The sequence below is a fragment of the Stegodyphus dumicola genome, chromosome 8 (assembly GCF_044657685.1).
Source record: "Stegodyphus dumicola isolate Sdum_Otavi_A_Nest chromosome 8, ASM4465768v1".
Classification (NCBI taxonomy): domain Eukaryota; kingdom Metazoa; phylum Arthropoda; class Arachnida; order Araneae; family Eresidae; genus Stegodyphus; species Stegodyphus dumicola.
Window position 1 is genome coordinate 46,686,782 of NC_140775.1, and position 18,660 is coordinate 46,705,441.

General features: G+C 35.5%; 1 protein-coding gene across 1 annotated transcript in view; it reads right to left on the reverse strand.

The window, feature by feature from the left end:
- Positions 1-18,660, reverse strand: part of Nnp-1 (Ribosomal RNA processing protein 1 homolog Nnp-1) — a 55,993-nt gene that overhangs the window by 16,213 nt on the left and 21,120 nt on the right. Inside the window, exon 5 of the mRNA XM_085821803.1 lies at positions 18,155-18,219. Coding sequence (XP_085677929.1) covers positions 18,155-18,219 — 65 coding nt within the window. The remainder of the gene's footprint in view (positions 1-18,154; positions 18,220-18,660) is intronic.

Below are 18,660 nucleotides of genomic sequence, written 5' to 3' on the forward strand. Positions count from 1 at the left end.
ACAAATATTTGTTCTTCAAAAGATAAACATAGATTAGAGTAATCGGAAAATTTATCCCTTGCTCAGTCTTTTTTTTTTTTTTTTTTTTTTTTTTTTATTTTATTTTCAGAGAAATTTGTATCAGTTTTATGCTTATGTTTTGTAGTATTATTTTGAAAACTGCCAATGAAATTGCTCACTGGTGCAGAAATTACTTTATTTTTCTCAAACCTAATTTTAACAGTTGAAGTATGTAACTAGATCTCCATTTGCTGTTAATATTTTATAACTTTCAATAGAGCCTTTTATCTTTACTTCTTCTTTAAAAAATGCAAAAAATGGGTGAGTGAGTGAGAGTGAGAGATTATGGCACAAAACCAAAGATGATTATAGCGCGCGAAACACGAGATGACGATTACAAATGATGAAATTAAAATACAATAGTTAAAAACAAGTATACTATACCAAATCCAGAAGATGAAGTCATATAAAATTAAGTTAAAAGCATATAAGAATATTCAAGACACAGTCTTCAAAACAAATTACATTAGATGATAAAAGTCTGTCTCTTTTAAATAGTAAAATAAATTGCAATTGACCTCTCTTCCGATTAAACGGTTGAGAGGTAAGTCACAGCTACTAAAATATTTCTTGCGAAGACTATTAAAACATGGACACTCAATTAAAATATGACGAACAGATAAACAAACATTACAATTTGAACAGACAGGCTCATTTTCAGTTTTGAGGAGATAGTTATGTGTGACTCTAGTATGACCAATTCTGAGGAGCGTCAAAAGAACTTCCTCCTTACGATTTCCAGCAAAATCCCAATGCTCGATTCATATTTCTCAACTTGTTGTGATGCTGAACATCCCAAATTTGTTGCCATTTTTTTTTCGGACCTTTCCCTTGATGACACAGCAGATATCTCTATAAGGGATGAGGCGACTGGACAGTTCAACAGAAGATTTTGCCGCGATGTCTGCAAGCTCATTTCCCTTTATTCCCGTATGCCCGGGAACCCAGCAGTACAGGATTTCATATCCACGACTCGTCAAGTTTATATGTATTTTTAGGACATCCACTATTACAGAATTTTGAGTGTTGGGAAAAGCTTCCAAAGATTTAAGAGCACTATACGAGTCTGTATAAATTATGAACTTTTTGTGGCAGAGCTTTGAGATGTACAAAAGACTATTATAGATTGTAGTTAGTTCACAAGTTAAGACTGAGAAACCGTTGTGCAAACGTCTACCCTCTATGTGATCTTGAAATACAAATGCCATCCCAACATGATCATTTGACTTGGATCCATCTGTATATATCGGATAATAACTGCTATAATTCTGCCTGTGCTCAGCGAAGAGTTGTCTATAAATGATGTCGTTGGTGGTTGCCTTGATGTGATGCTTGAAAACATCAAGAAGCTGAATTTATGCATTTTCCCAAGGTGGGATTTCAAAATTCTGTACTACTTGGGGGTGCATATCAGAGAGTGAAAGTTCCTCAATGACAGGCCGAACTCTTAATGGAAAAATAGGAACACATGATGGACGTATTTCAAATAAAGTGTTACACACATTATCAAGTAAGCACAGCTTATTGGGATGTTCAGGTTGGGATAGAATATTAAAATAGTGCAATAGGGACAATTGCTCACGCCTCAGATAAAGTGATGGTTCATTGGAGTCAACACTCTGGACAGGAGAAGTCCTGAAAGCTCCTGAACAAATCCGCAGAGCTTGATGATGAACATGATCCAATTTTAACAATACTGATGACCGAGCGGATCGGTAAACCACTGAGCCATAGTCCAGTCTAGAGCGGACAAGCGGTCTGTAAATGCAAAGCATGGAGCAATGCTCTGCACCCCAGGAGGTGTTCGCCAATACTTTTAAAATATTTAGTGTTTTTAAGGTTAATTTAGTGTTAGTTATTTCTCAGGTTTAAAACATGAGAAGGGAAAGTCAATTTTTGGTCGAACGTTACTCCTAAAAATTTTACTTCGGACGCAACTGGAATAATTGTACCATTCAGATATAACTCAGGCTCAGGATGCAGACCTTGCTTCCTACAAAAGTGTACGCACACAGTTTTCTGTTTCGAAAAAGTAAATCCCTGTTTGTTTGACCATTCTTGGATCTTATTCAGAGCCATCTGCAATTGCCTCTCTATGTATCTCATGTCTGACCCTCGACAGCTAATCTGTAAATCATCGACATATAGAGATCCCAAGATGGTGGGAGGAAGTTCTTTTAGTACAGAGTTTATTTTTAAAATGAACAGGGTTACACTAAGCACACAGCCTTGTGGCACACCCTCTTCCTGTTCAAAAATATCTGACAAAACAGAGCCAATCCTTACTTGAAAAGTTCTAATATTCAAGAAATTCTGAATGAAAATTGGTAGGTTGCCGCGCAAGTCACTCTCGTGAAGATCCCGAAGTATACCGTATCTCCATGCCTTATCATAAGCTTTCTCAATGTCGAAGAATATTGAGACAAGGTGCCTTCTTCTTACAAATGCTTTTCGAATGGATGTCTCTAAAAGGAGCATGTTATCTACGGTCGTTCTCCCCTTTCGGAAACCGCTTTGATAAGATGATATGATATTATTTTTTTCCAAGAAGTAGACAAGGCGGCTGTTTACCATCTTTTCAAACAGTTTGTATATGCAACTGGTAAGGGCAACTGGCCGATAGTTGGAGGGATTCCTTGGATCTTTCCCTGGCTTAGCAATAGGAATTAGAACAGCTCTTCTCCATGCACTGGGAAAAGTATGCTCCTTCCACACTCTATTGTAAAGAGTTAGAAGGGCATTCAGTGACTTATAGGACAGATGTTTTAGCATTTCGTAATTCACGCCATCAAGACCCAGAGAAGACCTATGTGTCTGTAACAAAGCTCTCTTTAACTCAGCACAGTAAAATCTCTATTATAAGGCTCAAAGTTGGAAGAGTTGAAAGCGATGGGATTTTTCTCAGAGCGTTGCTTGAGAGAAAGAAATGCAGGTGAGTAATTTCGGCTGGAAGAAACGGCAGCAAATGTCTCACCAATAGTATTCACAATTTCTTCTATGGAGCTAATCACTCGGCCATTTTTTCCAAAAAGGAAAGTGAGTGGTCCTTATATATCCCGCATGCTTTTCTGACTCTCTCCCAAACTCGCTTACAAGGCGTAGAAGATGTTATTGATGACACATACGAAATCCAGGAATCCCTCTGGCTCTGCCTCCTTACTTTTTGTGCATTTGCTTTGGCTCTTTTAAATGCCATCAGGTTTCGCAAAGTTGGGTATCTACGAAAAATTCCCCATGCTTTTTTCTGTTTTTTCAGTGCTTCATGACAGTCGCGATTCCACCACGGTTTCGAATATTTCATTATTTTTCCTGATGTTCTAGGAATGGAGAGCATAGCTGCCTGAGTAATAGCAGTTGTAACTGCTTCCACTGCATCATCGATAAGCACATCTTCTACCATGTTCCGTATGAGCTCTGCAGAGGAAGAGAAGAGTTCCCAGTCTGCCCTATCCAGTATGAACCGAGGAAGTCTCGACATGGGGTTCGCTCCTCTTCGTGCAAGAGACAAGACAATAGGATAATGATCGCTGTTGTAGAGATCACTTCCAACACTAAAATTGCAAAATGGCAATAGAGATGGTGAACAGATGGCTAGATCAAGAACGTGGAATGTCCTAGAAGGCTCATGGAAGTAAGTTTCCTGCCCATTATTTAGGAGACAAAGGCTATGATCTTCAATCATTCGCTCAACTTGCCTTCCTCGGCAATTTGTATCTTTACTACCCCAGAGCGGACTATGGCCGTTAAAATCTCCCATTATGATGAAAGGCGCAGGCAGCTGCTCTATAAGACCATTTAAATCTTGCTGATCAATGTGCTCATTAGGAAGCAAATAAAGAGAAACGACTGAAACTACAATATCAAAATTTACTTGTACAGCGACCACTTGGAGAGATGTCATCAGAGGAAAGGAACTTGAGGGATAGTCCAGTGAGGTGAGGAGACATATACCTCCACTGGCGCGTTCACCTGCAAGGTTATCCTTCCTGACGAGAGAAAACCTCCGAAGTTTTGCATGTTGATCAGGTTTCAGATTCGTCTCTTGTATTGCCAAGCACACAGGATGATAAGCATTGATCATAGCTTTGATGTCAAGGAAATTTCGGTGGAAACCGCGACAGTTCCATGAGACAAGGTGGCCATTATGATTGATGTTTGCTCTTCCTGTGTTCCTTTTTAGTTTTGTGCGGAAGCAGATGTTTGGGAACTTTTAGACCGTCTTCCACTTCCATACTGTCTGAATCTGCAGATTCAGAAATAATTTCATTTGCAGAACAATTGCTGGGACTTCTATTTTTGGTTACTATTTTTGGAGGCACAGTTTTGGGTTTGCTCGGGATTGCTATTTCTTTATTTTGTATGACATGAGTTAGATTTTCTTTTTTCTTGCTTTCAGGCTGCTGGGTTTTATTTGGTGGAGTCTGTGTACTTATGGAAGTTTGGGTGGCTATAGTGAGGGTTGATTTCACGGCATTGGCATATGATTTCTTTGACTGAGGCTGTGTGCTTTGAACTTGTCTTCTGGCTTCGGCATATGAAATGTTCCTAGAAACTTTTATGGTCTGGACTTCCTTTTCTAATTTCCACTTCAGACAGGAACGAGAGAATGCTGGATGATCACCCTTGCAATTTATACATAATGTGGCAGCAGTACAATTATCGCTATCGTGACCAACCAACGAGCATCGAGCGCACGTCAGTTTGCCACGACAGGACATCTTGGAATGGCCGTAACGCTGACATTGGAAGCATCGCATAGGGTTTGGAATGTATGGTCGTACAGGACAATTGAGGTATCCAGCCTTAATATTCTTAGGCAGATCAGGCGTTTTGAAGGTCAGGATCACGTGTTTTGTGTCAATCAACTGACCTTCCTTACGCATCTTGATCCGCCTGGCAGCACTGACATTTTGATCAGCTAGCTCGGAAACGAACTCTTCTTCAGAAACAGACAGAAGGTCGACTTCCGAGATTACGCCTCTACAAATATTAAGTGTTTTATGTGCCGATACTGTTATGTCGATTTGTCCTAGTTTGGTTAATCGTAGAAGGAAGGCAGACTGTACAGCCGAAATTGTATCAATAAGCAAATCTCCAGATCGGAGACGCTTTATGTTTCTTGGCTGACCAATGGAGGAATGAATATATTTCTGAATTATAAATGAGGATAACTTTTGAATTTCGCCAGAAGGACTTGAGACTACAACGAAACGAGGGCAATTGTTAGGATCATTTGCATTTGCATCGGTACATACTTTTTTAACAGTAGGTTTTTCAGAATTGGTTGCTGGAGTGACAGGACTGACTTCAAAGCCTTTAATTAAAAATATATGAGAGTTAGCCATATTTGAAAGAAAATTGATTCGGGTCCGACGGCCCTGCCCCCCATGGAGCCCAACAAGGGAACACAGATTCCTGTGTTAGGGCTAGCCGGACCTATACACAAACTGAAGCCCCACAGTCGGCTTTCCCGAAAGCAGGTACTCCCGAGAGCTTGACCCCAAGCCACTGACACAAGGACTAGTGACCAGCCGATTGACACCCGTGAGGACGACTAAGGTGCCTCCTGTTTAGCTGAAGCAGAGGCCAAAGCAGTCTGTTGGGGACAGTACCTTGCCCCTCAACTACCAGGACTCTCCTTTCCAGCGACACGGGTCTCCACGCACGGCAAACACGTGGGCAGTGTTCTCGCCACTCGAAAACTAGATGCAAGGGCTGCTCTAGTCTCTCGTGACGAGCCCCAAACTTCATAGAGAGAAACCACAAGGGAGAAGGGAAAGGGAAAAGTTCCAGCCAAGAGGAGAGGAGACGGAAAAGAGGATAGATCACTAGGGCTCCAGGATCGTGACACCCATCTCACCAAGATGATCCTCTGAAGGGCTAGGGTACCTCGGGATTGCCACACCTGTACTCACAAAAGTGAGCCCCCTGAGGGCTGCAAGAAATGGGTTCCATTGGTTGAGGATTCTAGATAAAAATTTCTTTAAAGACAGTCAGCGTGTACATACATGTTTCGAAATTTTTCCTTATTTCAGTATTATGCAGCTGTTGGAATTGCTTCAATTTTCCCTTCCTTTTAGAACTTCTTTGAAGAATATAATAAATATTAACAATGTGTTCATTCACACCTACTGGCCCTTTTTCAGCTCTAAATTCAAGAGGTAACATGCACCTCATAATCTGCAAATCTGAATTTTCCTTTTATAAGATACCTGCAACACCAGTCTTCAAGCCTACCATTACTGGTGCATTATTCGCACCAAGTGTTAAGAAATTATCCAAAGGAATTGCATTTTCTTTTTAAAGTTTTAATAATAATTAGGTGTGCTATAAAAGCCTGTCAAATGTCCATCTAAAGTCGGCACATAAAATAAACTACACTCAATTTTTAAAGGCAGTAGATTAAAAAAAGAAACAGCAACTGGATACAGTTTTGAAATGGTATTATTGTCTCCATCTGTAAAGGCAGAATGGAACTGTTTAATGCAATCAATAACTGAAAATTTATTTTTCATATCCATTTCTTTAACAATTGCAACCATTTTTCTTTACTGTTTTGGTCCTTGCATCTGAGTATTTCTTGGCGATTTTGCTTTCGCTATCACGAAACACTTTTCTAAATAAAGCTGCAGCATGATCCGATGCATTGAGGGGCAGGTTGTGCCACAGTAAAAAGGCAGAGAACAGGCATTCTGCATTAATAATTTTTTGGTCTTTTGTTTCCACAGAAAAACTTAATATTTTTTTTTTTTTTCAAAAGAAAATTCATGTTGTCTTTGTGTTTTTGCATACCCACATGGAGTACCCATCCTAGACTGTCAAGTGCCTTCACGCAAATTTAAATCGGCTGCCCTTTGTTAGAGAAATACAATATGTTTGATAATCATTTCATCTCCCTTAATGGGCCCCCTCCAAAAACTTTCAAGTAAGATATGACACAACTTGCTAATAAAATCTGAATTCATAGATCTTCCTTACGAAAATTTTATTTCATGTATTTTTAACAAAATATGTCATATGACTGAAATTGTCAACGTCAGATAGCTTACCTTATTTGATTCATTTCTCAAATCTAAATTGTTAATCAAGCATTTACAAGATCTGAATCACATAATCTTTCAGAAGAAAACTGTACAACAATCATGTCAAACTGAGAACCTCAACAAATAAGACATATTTTACAACCGTGAAGGCCATAAAAAAATAAAACCCGTTTTTGTACTTAACTGATGTATTTAAAATGTAAAAAATACATAAAATCTTCCTTAATACCTTAGTTCTTTAAAAAATATAACAAACATGGAAATCCTGGTAGTAAATATAGATACTTGTTGCTCCTTTTCGGATACCTAGCATCTTTTTTCCCTGCAACTAGCTTTCAGATGTCTAGAGGCATGCTGCTCATTCTAGCAATTTTTAGAAGTTAATGAATGCCAATTAACTTGGATCTCATTGTAGATTTCTCTTTCATAAGTGAGAAAAGCTATTGACACTGATACATACTATCAAATGTCGAAATCACATATAAAATTTGCAGCTTTCTAGAAACCATGCAGGCAGGTAATTCACAAAACTTGGAGAACACGCTTAACTGAAATTTTGCTTTACAACTGAGTTGCAATGAATTTCTTTTAATACTATCTGTAAATTGGCTAAGACTCTCTCAATGGCAGTCAAGAAAATACTTTTGTTGAAAGATCATCTTGAGAGTCACTCAAACCAGTATATATGCCTTGATAAGAAGTGGAATTCCAATTTTTATGAATATACTATAATTATATACATTTTGATATTTTCTCGGGGTGAACCAAGGGTCAAAGAAAAATGAGTCAAACATGCAGCCATGTTTGACATGCCTGCAATACAGTAATAAATTTTTTTAATTTCAAACATTTCCCTAACTGGTGTATGAATTTAATTATTATACTAATATATTATATTAATACTTATCTCTGCTTTCTAATACCACTACTTTTATAATTGATTTAGTTGATTCTTATGATGCAGCAATCACATAAAAGAAAACTATTTACTATGAATATTTTTAAACTCATCTGTATGCATCCAGAACTCACAGCCTTAATAGATATTAAATGCCAGCAGGCTTAAAAAACCTATAAAATATTACAATGCCTGCAGAACTTGAAGCAACATCTACTTCCTCAATATAAGCATGATTAAAAATAATTACGGTACAAAGTCCGAAAATCCGGACTCGTCGGGACTTTCGCGATTCCAGATTTGGGATTTTTCCGGATATTAGATCATCAGTTTAAATCTAGTAAGATGGTATGTAGAAATTATAAAATTAAAAATATGAAATTGGGATTTATGAAATAATGAAGTATATATGATCTAAAGGGTATCAAAATTTACAAAAAAAAAGGCTTAATATTTATTTACCTTATTAAACATTTCTTTCAATGTAAGTTTAAGTTGCTCCATTTTTTTGTGCTAATACTTTCTCTTTAATTCTGTAGACAAACATAATCTCTTGTTTAGTTACATTGTTGAAGTCCTGTAACTGCTGTTTCGAGAATTCCGACTAACTTGCCAATTGAAATTTTCTTGTTTTCAGTAACTTCTCTGTCACTTTCTTTACTATTGGTAGTGGTATTTTCTGGATCTAGAACCATTCTTCAGATTTCGCCATTTATTAATTGATTGATGATCGAGAAGCATTGTCATCACAATAAAAAACTTCTTTTATATCATCTTCATTTATTACCGCTTCTCCACATTTCTTTACAAAATCCGTTTATTGGAAGTTTTCACCTTTGTTTTGCGATATCCGAAAACCTTTAAAATTAGCAGCTATCATCATGAAATTTAGCTATCCTTCACTATACATATCTGACTATGCATCACGAGCGTGTCGACTGACGACAAGTTGTTCCATTAAATTTTTTCTTGCTTCTATTATGCACTGAGACAATTAAGCCAGAATCGTATTAGTTTAGTTATTTATTTATTTATTTTTTTTTCCAATAGCAGATTGTGAACAATTACAAATGTAACCCAGTCCATTAATCTATACAAGGCTGGATGTGGTGGTCTCTTTATTATGGAGGCACCTAATAGGTGGGCCACCATCGTTTTTTCTATGAAGGGACGGACAGTTACAACCATGAATTTTCCGAGATTCGAACCCAGGCCCTTCGCCATCGCAGTCAGCTTCCCTGACTACTATACTGACTGGGCAGCAGTTATTTATTATACTTATGTCTATTTCTTGCAGATGCTGAAATAGTTCTGACTAAATAGATTCCCACCATATATTTAAGCCTTATTGAGGGCCAGTGCTAGATATCTTACCGCCTGATGCAGTTTCCATGGGCCCTAAATTCTGCGACTCCGTGCGGCCATAAAAGCCTCGGCACTAGTTCTGGGTTTATGTGAATAACAAATCGGTTATTCTTATTCAAACAGCCCTAAATGTAATCTTTGAATCTATGAGTATCATCAACAAAATCTATTTTTAGCATATGGAAAGAAATTTTGGGTAAATTTTTCTTCATCAACATTTTTAGCGCATTTAACTTAAATCCTCGCCAAGTGTAATGTCAACATAAAAGGTTACCACACTTATTTATTATTAAACTACTAACATAAAAAAAAAAAAATTGTAGGCATCGCTACATGAATCATTACTCAAGTTGTTATGTTTTGATAAACGAGTGGCAATGAAAGGAAAGTATAATAAATAATGATTCGCCAAGCTGCCGTCAGATCAACAATGTATCTATGTGGAATGTTTCGGTTTGAAATGTGTGCCAAAAAGCAGATATGCAGCAACGGAGCCAAATTACTGATTGTACAAATTTAAGCTAAAATGTTTGTTTCTTCAATAACAAGGTATTTTATTTAGTGTCAAAGTGAAATTAAGAATCGGGACTCTCCAGATGTTTTATTATGCACGGAGGGGAGGAATCAAATGTTTGATTATATAAAATAAACATCTGGAGAGTTCTTAGGAGAAAACCACTGTTGGTGGTTTTGAGGTCCGGATTTTAGATCATTCAGGATAATGGATGTCTGGATTTTGGACTTTGTACTGTATAACATAATTTTACCTACAGTTACAAAATATTCAAAACATTACTTCTATTTGCATGAAAATCAAAATCTGATTTAACATAATTATTAATCTACACAATTTGCTATTCTGAATTACTTTAAATTTTCATTGTTTTATACCTACAGTAATGAAATAAAAATTCAACATACTGAGATTTAAATAGTTACAGTTTCTTCTCTATAAAGTTTTTTTTTTTTACATTTTTTAGAGGGTTTAGAAGAGAATTTTGCAGGGTATATGTTTTTAGAAGATTTTTTTCACATGTTTGTTATTTATTTATAGTAAACCTAAAACATGAAAAACGTTATTTATCATTTTAACTTTTATTTTGAAAGCTTTGACAACTATCTGACTGGTAAATATCATCTGCTTTAAAAATGGCACATGTGAATAACTTTATCAAAGTCTACATTGCTGCTCTTTTCAAAGAATTATTCTTACACTGTATTTCCTTAGAGCTAAAAACGAACATAAGTTAAACATTTCTAGATGCAAAAGTGTAAAAAAAAATTCACCAGATAATACTGTTTTCATACTGAAGGAGATGAAACAGGGAACAATTTACAAAAGTTTCAAAAGTTTAAAAAAAAAAAAAAAAAAAAAAAACATACATTCAAAATAGCCATTATTAAATTCATACAGTACACTCCTGATTATCAGCGGAATTGGGTGGCACGGCCGCCGCGGATAACTAAAATCGTGGATAATCTGAAAAAAGCTAAAAACGGGTATAGCAAAAGAGAAAACAGTCATTCCAACTTTGAAAAATTGTTTCATGTACAATAAAACGTAAAATACACAGCAGGAAATGTTTAACTAACACTTAATATTTTACAGGGTTGCCACTCAAACAGGAGAATGAAATTCCCTGACTTTTCCAGGTTTTCCAGGTATGTTTCGAGAAAATTCCAATCTATTCACGTAATGTTCGTTGGCTGTGCTAAGAGGTAAATTAATTATGGTATTACCTGTACTGTGTAGCAAATTCACTTAATTATTCAATAAATCCCAGAGGACATTTATTCTTAATTATTCTTGGTACACTTTGATAATTTTGTTTACTTTTCCACTTAAGAAACTTAATAAAATTTAAGATATATACATTGGATAACAATTGTACGTTTTATTTAATTATTACTCATGATCATCACCAGTTCAACATGAGGCTAATCCGGTTCTTATAAATCACAACGCAATGCTAAAAGTTAGGTTAGATTTTAGGTAAATTTGTGTGAGGTGTCTTTTTAAAAGGCACCTTAACACTTGAAAACACAAATATAATTATAATAGGAGTTGTTTTCTCCACTGAAGATTGAGATTAGAATCTGCCCAATCTGGAATAAAATAAGGCTTTTTTTTTTTTTTCAGACATTCTACAGCTAAATGAAAGAAAGAAATCTATTTAATGATATGTTTTTACTAAATTGAGGTATTTTATATTTATTTCGCAGCATACATAAGGAAAAAATATGTGCATTAAATTTCGTGATGTCATCATACTGCTAGAATTAATTTCAGGATTATGCCAGAGAAAATTTCCTGAAATTTGGAAATATTATTTACTAATGATAAATAAATTTAGAGGGAAGAAGCAACATCAAATGATATGAATAACATAAAAATAAAGATAATTACTTAAAAATTAGAATTAGAATAATCAACGATATTTTAGCGAATGTAGTTAGCCTAGATGACTGATTACTATTTTTTTTATTTTACTGCAAAATGACAAGGTATTTATTAAAAAGAAAAGAAACAAAAAAAGATTTTGCGGTAAAATCCTAGTATATGGTACGGCCTTCGCATGATTTTGAAAATTGTCGCCAAGAACAAAATGACCCGTTCACTGCTCATCACCATGTCGCCAAATCTCGCTGTACCACACATGGAGATTACTTTAACCAAAGAACATCTATGTACTGAAGAAAAGGTTCCGTACACGCAAATGCTATTACGCCGCTAGAAACCGAAGGGAAAATTTGCCAAGGGATTTGGCGACGGAACCTGGCGGCCAGAATTTCCCTCTCCGCGAAGTGTACAGGAGATTGAGAAACACATGTTAAGAAGAAACATTCTTTGACAAAAAAAGAAAACTTCGAAAATCCGTTTCTAGATTATAGAGAAAAATCCAAGAAGAAATGTTTTATCAAAGAATGTTTTTTCTTGGATTTTTCGCAATAATTTTAAAAACGGATTTTTGTAGTTTTTTTTTCCCCCTCAAAATAACTAATCCATGAATTAATTTACTTGCGCCAAAAAATATGTTTAAAGAAATTTTAAACGATATTCATTTTATGAACTCTTGATAACGTGATCTTCAAACTTCGACACCGGTTTCGAGCTTTGGAGACAGATATATTGCGCATGCACAGCTGTTTCCCTCTATGATGGAACGGAGCCACGTCTGTTGCAGAGAGGTTTTCCTTCTTTACAATACATATTTTTTTATTCTAACCTTCATGGTACCGTATACCAGGATTAAACCCATTTTGTTTTATACGAGAACAGGTATTTTCTTTAGTTCATGCACTGCACATGCGATTCTCGAGGTTGCTGGAAACCAAAAGTTGTGGGAAACTTGCTTTGCCTTTCTAAAAGACAATCAGATTGGAGCTGCAAAAATTGGCTCTATGCCAGCTGCCCGAATGACACTCACGTGATACACAATTCGCCAAAAAAGTGATCTCTTCCGACGTCGGCGCAAAACTCGCTGTTTTTGGCGAGATCGTTGTATGAAATTCCCTGACTTTTCTCTGAATTTTTTGGTCAATTTCCGAATTCCCTGACTTTTTTCGGTTTTCCAGGTAGCGTGACAACCCTGATTTTAGTATATCACTCAAAACTAACCTAAAATGCATTTTGTTAATGAAAACAGAAAAGTGCTTTGTACTTACAAGAGGTGTTAAGGATACACAGAAAAATTAATACATAGGTACTGTTTTAATACTTTAATGCATTATGTAATTACAAAAGCATAACTGTACAACTACAACCTTTTGAAGAAATCAGTCATTTGTGTTTGTTTCTTGCTTTGGAAGCATTTTCTCTTGATCCGAGATTGCATTTTTCGTAGCATAAGTTTCTCGGCCAACTTTGCATCGCTTTGTTCTTCCAAATAGCTCAGCAGTCCGTCGACTTGTAACAAAGGCGCTTCGTGAGTCTTCCGCATCTGCACAGTGGGCTCTTCTTCACCTTCACTTTGCTCCTTCATTCTCGGTCTCTCCCTTTGCTTTCTTTACAATTTCGTTATCTGTCAAGCGTTTGAAGCCAGGTTCGTTGACGTCTTGCCGTGGGCGTGTCTACATCTTCATTCTCTTCTTCACAACTCAAAGGGGTTAGGTTGTTGTTGGCTTCAAAATCAGGCATGAGTTTTCTCCATGATTTTATGAGGGTTCACGGTTTCACTGAGTCCCATGCAGATGCAATATCATAGATGCTGTCCAAGATTGTGTAGTGTTTCCAAAACTCTTTCAGATCATAACCTTCTTCAATTTTGGTCGTTAGCAGCTTGGTTCGATATGTTCTCTTCATTGTTGCAATGACTCCTTGGTCCTTGGGTTAGATTAGCGCAGTAACGTTTGGGGGGAGAAACTTTGCAAAAATGTGTCATCAGAAGACTTTAGCACGCTTGTTCCTGGGTGAGAAGGTGCGTTGTCGATCAATAGCACAGCTTTTTCAGGCAGAGTTTTCGATTTAAGATGTTTACGCACTTGAAGGACAAAGATTTTTTCGAACCATTCTTGAAAAATGTTTCGGTTCATCCATCCTTTTTTCTTTTAAGTAATCAACGGGCAAATTTTCTATCCTTGTGCCTTTGAAAGATCTCGTTTTTTTTTTTTTTTTTTTTTTTTTTTTTTTTTTTTTTTTTTACTTTCCAATGACAACAAGTCTAGCTTTATGCCCACCACTTGCATTACTGCAAGACATGATAGTGATCCTTTCCTTGCTGCTTTTATGAGCCGACACTTTACTTTCACTTTCAAATGCTAAAGTGCGAGTGGGAAGACATTTCCACAAAAGTCCCGATTCGTCGGCATTGTAAATTTGTTCAAAAGATAGCTCTTCTTTTAAAACAAATTCTTCAAATTCACAGCGGAAATCGACGGCTCCTTGTTGGTCACCACTAAATTTCTCCCCATGAAGTCCAATTTCTTAAATTCCATGTCACTGCTTAAAACGAGTAAATGAGCCAGAAGACGCATCAAAAGTTCCTTTCAGGCCTAACAACTCAAAAAAGGTTTTTGCCTCGGCCGCAATGATAGGACCATTTACAGGAGTACTCTCTTTTCGAACTTGAGCTAACCACTCTGTCAATGCCGCGTCTAGCTCATCAAAGGTAGAACCCTTCATAATTTTTCGCGTTTTCATTCGGGAAGCACTGTCCGACATTGATGCAAAGTTCACCAGTTTGTCTTTTTACTTTAGAATGTCACGCACTGTTGTTTCCGCGATTCCGTAATCCAATTCCATCTGCTGCCTTGTAGCGCCGTTTGCTACTTTGGAAATTAATTCTAGTTTTTGCGCAATCGTCAACACAACCTTCTTTCATTTTCTTGACATTTTAAATCGGTAACGAAAAACACAAAACCAAAAAGCACCAGAACTGAACACAATAAAACATAAGAAATTAACTACGACCAGTTTGCAAACACTATCTGGCTTAAACTAACAATGGCGAGTAGGAAGAAGTGGACATGTCAGTAAGATTAAGACGAGAGAGGGCGGTGGAGCAGGCACTGCAAGGGTGAGTAAGAAATCACTTACTCATCAGAGGGGAAGGTTCCAAGAAGGCCTGGGATATTTTTGCCATAAATAAGCACGATGTTAGCAAATATAATGTTTTGCTCAGTTTTGTGAGCATTTTTATTTTCTTTGCTTTATGCTGGGAAAAAAAAAAAAAAACTTTGTGCGGCAGGTGTGGATAATCAGGAATATACTCTAATAACAAAGATAAAAATCTTAAGGAAAAAAAAGCATCACATTCCTTGCCATGTTATAACTCATAATAAAAACTTATTTCCAAAACAAGTTTATACTGCTGATAAAATTGGTCTGTTCTAGCAATATGTGCCCTGAAATACCTTGGCAATCTCTGTGGGAAAGACCGCAACTATAGTTCAGGATTCCTAAGTGAAACTAATGATTTTGTAAAGTACAAATGCTGCATGAATGTGCAAAGATAAACCTTGCATATTCGGAAAACATACATGACCTCGAACATTTAAAGGAGTAATTATTTTCTCCATTACCTATCAACCAAATAAAGAAGCATGGATGACACAAACATTAATGAATGTTTGATTTGAAAATCATTTCATACCTAAACTCAGCAACATCTGAAATCAGTTGAGAGGTTATTGAGAATGAGAAGATTTTTTATTTATAATTTCAAGATAATTCTTGAGTCAGCAATTATAGGACTTGAACAATGTAACTTTGTAGCTGAATAAAAAAAATTCACTATCTATTAATATTAAAGGGAAAGTATTTGCATACTTGCCAACCTATGACACCCAAAAATCAGGAGATTTTTTTAAGAAATCAAGATTTTTGGCAATGTTAAAAAGACTTTTTAAATGGTAAAAATATAGTTTTTAATAATGAATTAACTTTAAATGGTAACTAATTCTTAAATGCAAGCAACACAAAAATACCTTACACATAAAAAACATTTTTATTACTTGCATCATTTAAGAAAACAAAAAGACACTTTAATCAGTTTTCGTACAAATGTTATAAACAGTGGCAGTTGTTGCTTTCTTTTAGAAAGAAACTTCATAGTTTTGTTGATAGCAATCGCCACATGGGCCTGCTTTTGTCTTAATGTGTCATCACTAATATTAGATCTAAATTTAGTCCTCGTTTTCGCAATAACACTGAAAATCATCTAACACTCTGCATTACTATGGGGAACTGTCAAGATGGCCAACATAATTCTAGATAGTTCACTATATTTTACAATTCCATCAGCACCTTTCAGTTTTACAATTAAACTCCACTGTGTGTCAATCCTAGCTCATTTTATAACTTTATCCAAGTTTTCTAATTGTAAACTGCTGTTATGCAGCTGTTGGAACTGTTTCAATTTTTTCTTCCTTTTAGAACTCCTTTCAAGATAATAATAAATATCAAAAATGTGTTCATCCGCATTTATTGGTATAAAGAAGCTGCCCCTTTTTCAGCTGCTAAATTTAAGAGATGACAGGTGTATCTCATAATCTGAAAATCTGAATTTTCCTTTCTTAAGATGCCTGCAACAACAGTCTTCAAGCCTATCATTACTGGTGCATTATCGGCACCAAGTGCTAAGCAAATTATCCAGAGGTACTGCATTTTCTTTTAAAGTTTTAATAATTAGCTATGCTATATTAACACCTGTCGAATGTCCTTCTAAAGTGGGGAAGAAATGAGTCTGGATTAAAAAAATTGAAACCACAATTGGATACAGTTTTGAATTGGTATTATTACTTCTATCCGTAAAGAAGCAGAACAGAGTTGTTTTAATGCAATCAATAACTAAAGATTTATTTTTCAAACCCATTTTTTTAACAATTGCACCTGTTTTGATCCTTGCACTTGAGTATTTCTTAGCAATTTGACTATCGAGAAACACTTTTCTAAATAAAGCTGCAGTGTGATCCGATGCATTCAGTGGCAGATTGTGCTCCAGTAAAAAGGCAGAGAACAGACATTCTGCATTAATAATGTTTTGGTCCTTTGTTTTTGAAGAAAAATTAAATTTATTTTTTTCAAAACAACTTATGTTGTCCTTGTGTTTTTGTGTACGCACATGTTTGTGAACATCCGTCCTTCCACAATACGAAATCGAAAAATCGCAACGACAGATGGTACAGATCGCAAATTTATTACATTTCCTTGAGGAAATGAAAGGAAAGTCACCTGTGTACGATTTTTTAAACGTACACGAGTATTTCACCTTTCTCACAGACATAACAAAAGATGATAATTTCTAAAACTATTTCCTGAACGCACGTGTGTACTCAGACAACTCAGAACAAAATGAACGAAATAACTAAATAACAGCTTGCTTTGTCCTCATTGGCTAATATATGCCAGATGACACGCAGTGGAGCTCAATGCCTATTGGAGAACTGGAGAATGATGTTTCTGGATACGTATATGCTCTCACTCACAAAGCAGAAGTTATCTGATTCACAAGGTTTTGTTTTAGATATAATCTAGAAAAATTTAAATTGCTTTCAGACGTCCAAAATCACCTTTTTTTTTTTTTTTTTTTTTTTTTTTTTTGTTGTTGTTGTTGTTCATATAACAAAATATTAAGCCAAGTTCCATAAAAATCGTGAGAAATTTTAAGAATAAGAAAAAGTCAGGAGAAATATATTGTAAATCAGGTTGGCGGGAGAGCGCTCGAAAATCGGGAGAGTTGGCAACTCTGTATTTGTACAAAAAATGAAACTTACATTGAAAGAAATTTTTAATAAAGCTAACAAATAAATACTGAGCTCTTCTTGTAAATTTTTACTAAGGTCATAAATGTTTCATTACTTCAACTATTTCACCTTATCATTTTTACATATCATTTTACTACATTTAAAACGCGGTGATACTACATTAAATATGGTGAATTAAAATACAGATCTTGGACTGCATCATATTGCTGAAAAATAAAATAAAGACACAAATAGGTCAGACGTAAGTTTACTGTTACATTTCTCAGATTATTCAGTAATACAATTATAATTTGAAAAATAAAAATTTTTGTGCCATGTCCAACAGCAAGACAACAAATTGGCTGCTCTCCAGGCCACATGAAAAATAAATATCATATATCTCATACAGTTGCAACATATATTTAGTTGTGTAGATGGTTAGTTGTGTAAATCTCCTGGTAGCATAATAAAAGGTAAAAGAGGGGAAAATGGAAAAATTTTACCCTTAAGTAACTGTAACATAAAAAGAGCATTTTAAAGTATTCAGATAATGAACTTAAAAAGGGAGTAGAAAAATTCTTTTTAAATATAAAGAAGTACTTACTCATCACATTTCCATAGCATACGACAGTAAGGAATTAGAAACATTTTTACAAGGTCCGGAGTTAGCTAAAAATAAATATGCATATATATATATATATATATATATATGTGTGTGCGTAAGATTTTAAAAAATATGTAAATTAACTTTATAATTTAATTGAATAATAGCCTCTTAATTCATCATTGTTAATCTGGTTATTACCTGTTTATTCTAAAAAAATTAATAATGTTTCTAGACTGCATCATTCCTAGATAAATCTATGACAGAGCTTGCATAACGTTTAATGACAAAGTTGATATTACACAGTTGATTCGGGACCTAAACTTTGAGAAATACTTTTCTAACCTACACCAAAACCTTCCTCTTTACGACCTTCCATACTGGATTAATGCACACTTTGCTTGTATCTTTTTTACTGTAAGGATGTCATTTCACTGTGCTATCTTTAATATTTAATATCGCAATAGAATTAAAAATGTAAATGTTCTAAAAATAGGCACAATTAG